The sequence below is a fragment of the Manis javanica genome, chromosome 5, assembly GCF_040802235.1.
Source record: "Manis javanica isolate MJ-LG chromosome 5, MJ_LKY, whole genome shotgun sequence".
Lineage (NCBI taxonomy): Eukaryota > Metazoa > Chordata > Mammalia > Pholidota > Manidae > Manis > Manis javanica.
This window is the reverse complement of record NC_133160.1, coordinates 25,175,687-25,182,274: the sequence shown is the minus strand read 5'-3', so window position 1 is coordinate 25,182,274 and position 6,588 is coordinate 25,175,687. Positions and strand designations below refer to the sequence as shown.

The following is a 6,588-nucleotide window of genomic DNA, read 5'->3' as shown; positions in this document are numbered from 1 at the left end:
GAGATAAGGTGACCCTGGCGCAGCGACCGAGCCTGAGAGGAACACATTCCCAGGCTTCCAGTACCATATCCGCAGGTGACTGGCCGGGTAGGGGGTATTGGGGGAGCCGGCGAGCCCAGTTTCCCGTCTCCATGGCGACCGCCCGCGCGGCGCCAGCCTGACAGCCCGTCCCGGTTTTATGAATGGGTGACGTCACGGGCCTGGCGTCTAACGGTCTGAGCTGCTTGTTCAGACGCTGACACAGACCAGCCCGGGAAGAGGGGGGAGACTCGAGCTCTACAGCTGCCGCGCCTTGGGAGGGAGACCCTGATCCGAGATCTTTAGAGGAAAAAGAAAAAAAACCCAGCCAAAACAGGGAGGAAAAAATTTTAAATCACCAATGGATGCAGATTTGGGGAATTTTTGTAGGGGCTGCAAGTTCATGGTATAATCGGGGGATGCACCCCCAACTATAGGCGCCTTCTATGTAGTTCAGGTCCCAGAGGCCCATCCCCCAATTGTAGAGGAACACTTTCCAAAATTAACTGCTTCCACCCCTGGTCTCAGGAACATTAACCAGCAACATTGTCTGGAAACTGGGATCCCGACACAAGCCCGGGGGAGCAGAGTGTAAAGGAGGGTCCGCTTTAAATTTCGGCCCAAATATTCAGGAGCTTAGAGTCCAAGAGGTAACCTTCCAATAGGATCCAGGCACCCCTGGCTCTGGTACTGGGAGCCCTGGGCGACCTGGGCCAGCCGCTTCCCCACTGGGACCTCAGTTTCATCTGTAAAATAGGGCTGGAGAGGTGCGACATGAATCTGGGAAAACTGATTCTAGAAGTCTTTATCTGCATCACCGGCTTAGCCTCCTTGCCTCCTTTCCGAGGAGTCCTTGCCTCCACTACACAACCTGCCGGTGCCCTCCTATTCTTGCTGTCTTTGGCACTCGGTCCCCCTTTCCACGCGCGAGAGGGTACGTTGGTAGAGGAGAAGGCGGGACCAAGAAGAGTAGAGGCCACGCCTCCAGACCTTCCATTGGCTGCTTTTGAACGTCTGAGTCCGCCCCTGTGGGGAGGTGCGGCGCCTTCATAAAAATCCGGCAGTGGGGCGCGATTTCGCATTTTACTACGGTTTCTTATCCGTAGAAGTTTCTACTGTGCGCTAGGTGTACGCCGCCTCCTTTCACTTCTCCCTCCTACCCCATCGGCAGAATTATGAAGGTCGCCAGTGGCAGCGCCGCGGCCGCCGCGGGCCCCAGCTGCGCGCTGAAGGCCGGCAAGACGGCGGGCGGCGCGGGCGAGGTGGTGCGCTGCCTGTCCGAGCAGAGCGTGGCCATCTCGCGCTGCGCCGGTGGCGTCGGGGCGCGCTTGCCCTCTCTGCTCGATGAGCAGCAGGTGAATGTGCTGCTCTACGACATGAACGGTTGCTACTCACGCCTCAAGGAGCTGGTGCCCACCCTGCCCCAGAACCGCAAGGTGAGCAGGGTGGAGATCCTCCAGCACGTCATCGATTACATCTGGGACCTGGAGTTGGAGCTGAACTCAGAGTCTCACGTGGGGAGCCCTGGGAGCCGGGGGCTCCCCTCCCGGGCTCCGCTCAGCACCCTCAACGGCGAGATCAGCGCCCTGGCGGCCGAGGTGAGGACCGAGTTGGGAGCACGAGATATTTTCCTTCTACAGAGGGGGAAACCGAGCCCAAAGGGGGTTGGGGGTGGGGAACTTGGCTTTTGTCTACCCCATCCTTTCGGGCACCTGGTATGCAAGGATGCCCAAGGAGATATTTGGAAAAAGCGCCCCTTAACCGTTTCTCCTGGGAAAAGGGGCTTTCAGCCTTTTCCCCTCCGACCCACTCGGCTCACCTGTTCCCTCATTTTCACAGGCAACGTGTGTTCCAGCTGACGATCGCATCTTGTGTCGCTGAAGCGCCGCCCTCAGGGACCCGCAGACCCCAGCCCTCCAGGGGGCGAGAGGAATAAGTACTCTGGTCCTCCCAAGCGTCTCGCCAGAGCTGGGGAGGAACAAGATTGAAGTCGGCGGCCCCAGGGCCCTTGCTGGGTCCGGCCCAGGGCTGGAGGACTGCCCAGGGCAGGCCGACCCTTCCTCCACGTGTACCAGCCACCAGAGACTTGTGGGAGGGGGGGAATCCTCCCCATGTGTTTCTATTTTTTGAAAAGTAGGCATTTTAAAAAATGGTCACATTTGGTGCTTCTCAGATTTCTGAGGAAATTTATTGCTTTGTATTGTATATTACAATGATCACCGAGAATATTGTTTTACAATAGTTCTGTGGGCGTTTTTTCTTTTTGTTATTAAACAAATACTTTAGACGGTGGAAAATTGCAGTAGACTTCTTGGATTGAAGGGGGGGACCTGGGCTGCGAGTGACCTCTGACCCTTTTTGCAGTTCGCAGAGGGGGGACTGGAAAGCAACATCTGGACTGTCCCTTTTACCACCCTGAACTGAGTGTTTCCGGTGTCTTTAAAGTCGGCCTCCCTCCTCCTCCATTTCCCTGCACCCAGTGCCATAAAATTAAATCCTCTAGACCTCCAGTGTTTCTCAAAGTGGTCATTGAGTCATCTGGGTCACCTGGGGAGGTTATTAAAACAGATCAACCTGTCAGGGTCCCCACTGGGTGGAAGGGTGCTCAAGAAGCCATTTAAATGTAGGCACCCAGGTCCCTGGACCACCTACCTGCATGTTTGCCAAAATGGAGGGCATGAGACCGGGAGGAAAGACTTGCCCAGAGCCTCTGCTTATCTGAGGCAGGACCTCTATTGCCGCTTTACCCAGTAGGAGGTGCGTTCCCTGTTAGGCCTTTTGACCTTGCATCCCAGCAGGCTGCCCAGCTTGTCCAAGTGGGTGAGCAAGTTGGCAGGGCCAGCCTGGGCACAGCTGCTGGGCCACCTGCTCTGGGTCAGACCCAACCCCCTCACCCGGGCCTGGATATGGCGGCAGCTCACAGGAACCTGCTCTCACCTTCAAGGACTCCTATGGGCTCTGAGGAGGAGTAGGCAAGTCAGTCCCCAGCTCCTGAGCAGGAAAAAGGTATTGGCAAGGGCCTGTCTGCCTGGACATGTGTGAGTTTATACCTGGGGGAGTGCATGAGTGTCTGGGCCTGTGCATGTGACATGAGTGAACTAGTAGTTCCCCCCTATGGGGCTGGATCATCTGTTCGTGTACACGCCTGGGGGTATGGATGAGGATAGGGCGTGTGTAGAAGGGTAAATGGGAGCACATGTGTTCTGCAGATAAGTGTGCAGCCTCCAGCTGTTTGGGCTTGTGTTCTGTCTAAATGCATTGTGGGCATCTCTGCATGGGTCTCCTTGATAGATAGTTTGTGTGTCTGGGGGCTGCAGAACCACACAGGGTTTCTAAGTGTGTAATTGGCTGGCATTCCTAGGTCTCTTGCTGGTCTGGGGTGGAGATGGAGTGGGGGTGGGGTAGCTGTGTTCAAGCAAACCCTTCCTCAAAGGTTTAGTACCAACCCTCCAGGCAATTGTTAGGCCCTGGGGCCACACCTCTCAAGTATCTCTACCAGGTCAGTTACACAGAAGTGGAGTCCAGAAAGGCAAAAAACTTGACCCTAGAGAGGGTAGACTATTGATACATTCTGTCAATAAATAAGATAGAATAAAATAAATAGCACCTAATAACCATGAGCCTGACTTCTATGCTCAGCCCTTAACATAAATAATTCCATGGGTCTCTGTGGAGCTAAAGGTAGGTTTCTGATCCCAGGCTTGCAACAGAAGAAACTGTATCATGAACACCACCACAAAACAATTAAAGGTTATCATCCACGAGCACCAACATTAAGCTAGGTACACCCCCTCCCCAAGAACATGATGGGCTTTATCAAAGACATCATTTGGAGGTAAAGTCTCTTCTTTGCAATTCCCGACTCAAGTAAGTCCCCACACTGCTGCTGTTTTAAAGCATTAATTTTGCACAACTGTGGTAGAGAATGGAATAGAGCGCTTTAGCTCGGAGTGTTTGGTAGTTATAAATTATCATTATTAATTGTTGCCTGTGTGTGCTTGGAATGTCCTGAGAGGCGCACGTGTGTACCCACTCCCTCCCGTGGGTGGGCCCTCGCCTGCAAGCCCACCCACGGGGACGCGGGCGTGCCCCCGCGTGTAGTCCCACAAGGCAGGGCTGTTTTCCAGGGGAGGAAGGGGCTGTGGCGGGGCCCTCGGCCACCACCCCCACCATTCAGGCACACTCTGGTTTCCACGTTTCCCTCTTTTCCCCTTTGGCCCGAGCCCAGCCCATCTGGAGGCCGGCTCAGCGGCGGCCTGGGAGCGTTTCCATCAGCTGGGCCCGAGGAATGCGGAGCTATTTAACCTGAGCATCCCCAGGTGTACGGAGGCGCCTGGCTGTCTGGGGCCCGCCGCCTTTGGCACCGCCGCGCTAGACAAACAGCGCGCCGCCCCCGCCCTGCCCCTCAGCCCGCAGCTGCAGCCGGGCCTGGGAACACGGGCGCCGGCGGCTCGCGGGAGGCTCGGGCCTCGCAGAGGGAGGGGTATGGGGCCGCCGTCGGGCGGGGGTATGTGTGTATGTGGTGTGTGTGTGTGTGTGCGAGCGCGCGCGCGTGTGTCGCAAAACCCTGCTCCTTTTAGCCGCTGCTTGGACAGGGCGCAGCCAGAGGCCGGGGCAAAGGCCACAGGGAAGCCCCAGGACAAAGTTTCTTGGGCGTCAGACCCTGCCTCTCCAGAGCTGGGGACCTGAAACTTGAAGTATTTTTAAATTTTGTTTAATAAACACTTATGGGGTGCCTGTTATGTGATAGGTCCTACATTAAGTTCCTTCAAAAAATTAATGCATTTAGTCCTCCTCAAAGCTGTATGGGGGCAGTGCTGTCATGCTCCTTTTAATAATCACCACCACCACAGCAGCAACAATACTAGGCTGACAGTGTAGTAGGGAGCACGGATTCTAAATCAGTTTTTATGCTCACTTCATATGACTGAGCCTCCATTTTCTCATCTGGAAAATGGGTTCCAGAAATGTGACCTCAGGGATCAACTGACCTGATGCACATAGAATGCTTACTGCAGTGACAATCCCATAGTGGACACTTAGTCCATGTTGGTGTAAATATTTGAGCCCTTCCTAAGTGAATTGTCTCATCAGCCCTGTTAGGTATGTGGGCCCATTACTATTCCTACTTTTTAGATGACCAAAAGGAGGCATCAGAGAGGTGAGGTGACCCACCCAATGCCACACTGGGATGTGTACTTAGAGGACTTTCCAGAAATTAGGTTGGTCCAAGTCAGGCTTCATGTTCCCACACTGACATCCAGTTTAGCCTTTTCATCTTATTTACAATTGAAGTCATACCTGATCGTTATATACTTTTGTTTTAAAAGCATCAACTAGAAAAATGCAAGACACATAATGTGTACCATAATTTTGCAACCTACATGTTAGCTTTTCTTAATTTAAAAAATCTACAGCTTCAAAAGATGCAAATGGCCCAGGCTTTCTCAACCTCTAAGAGATCTTGAGCCAGGTTCTGTGTGACCTGGTTCTGAGAGGACAGTTCACACAGCTGGGCACAGCTCTTGAATAGGTAGAGACCAAACAAATTGTGGAAATGTCTGCTGTCCTGGAGGCTAAGGGATGACCAGGCCCTGAACTTTCGATGCACACTCTTGCCTTCATAGGAGTAAGGGGGCTTCATACACAAACACCAGCCTTATATCAGCCTAAGTCACCCTAGACCTAAAAGTTGGCTTAATTGGGGGTGTCCCGGAGCGCCCCCCTACATTTTGCCTCTTGAGACTAAGGCTCAGACATACAACCTTTATGCGTGCTAGCTACTCTTACTGAGCTCCAGGAACTGCTGGCCAGCAAGGGCTTTCCATTGCCCAGTGTCACACATGGCAAGGCGTTCCAGTGAAAGGCAGGCCTGAGTTCTCAGCCTGGCTGCCAGAGGGAAAGGAGATGAGTCATGGCTGGGCCAGGGTCTGGGCGCCACTTTCCGGGAAAGGGAAAGGAAGGGAAGAGAGGAAACCAGAAGTCCTGGAGACACACAAGGTGTGTGTGTGGGGGGGTGCCCTTATCTTCCCAGACCTGCTCTGGCTGGCTCTTCCTGCCCCAACTCTTGTGAAATCTTTTTCCCAACACTGTCCCCCAGAGGGGCACCCCCAGGCTGGTACAGGGTTGCACCAGGAGTTTGTGCAAGCAGTATCTTGGTGTGTTGCATGGGGTCGGGGGTGTAATGTTACAGGCCAAAAGGGACAAAGAAAGACAGACTTGGGTTTTGGACCCAGTGCCACTTCTGGCTAGGCGCTTGCTTCACCTTCCTGACCCTTAGCACCCTCAGCTTTAAAATAGTGCTAGAGTTACTGTTCTGAGGCTTCAGTGGCATCATCCTGACCCCATCCACTCCTCAAAACCTCAGCCAGGCCACTGTCATCTCTACCTGGAAAACTGTACCAGCTCTAATTGGTTTACCCAACAAATAGTTTTAAAGCTTCTACAATACACTAGGAACCAACGCAGCTGTAGGAGTTAAAAATTTAGATAGAAATCCTGCCCTAGTGGAAGAAGACAGACAGTAAATAAGTATGCATATGTATAAGCAAATGAGGATTTACCCTCAAG

At 53.4% G+C, this 6,588-nt stretch overlaps 1 protein-coding gene across 1 annotated transcript; it reads left to right on the top strand.

The window, feature by feature from the left end:
• Positions 1-1,087: 1,087 nt before the first annotated feature.
• On the top strand, positions 1,088-2,315 carry ID1 (inhibitor of DNA binding 1). The gene is made up of 2 exons (XM_017655707.3): positions 1,088-1,616; positions 1,858-2,315. The coding sequence occupies exons 1-2, from the start codon at positions 1,194-1,196 to the stop codon at positions 1,897-1,899; spliced, it is 465 nt and encodes a 154-aa protein (XP_017511196.1). The 5' UTR covers positions 1,088-1,193; the 3' UTR covers positions 1,900-2,315.
• Positions 2,316-6,588: the final 4,273 nt, after the last annotated feature.

Coding starts and splice junctions, on each gene's coding strand:
- ID1 (XM_017655707.3), top strand. CDS start 1,194: ATGAAGGTCGCCAGTGGCAGCGCCGCGGCCGCCGCGGGCCCCAGCTGC. Junction 1,617..1,857: donor TCAGCGCCCTGGCGGCCGAG/GTGAGGACCGAG, acceptor TCATTTTCACAG/GCAACGTGTGTTCCAGCTGA.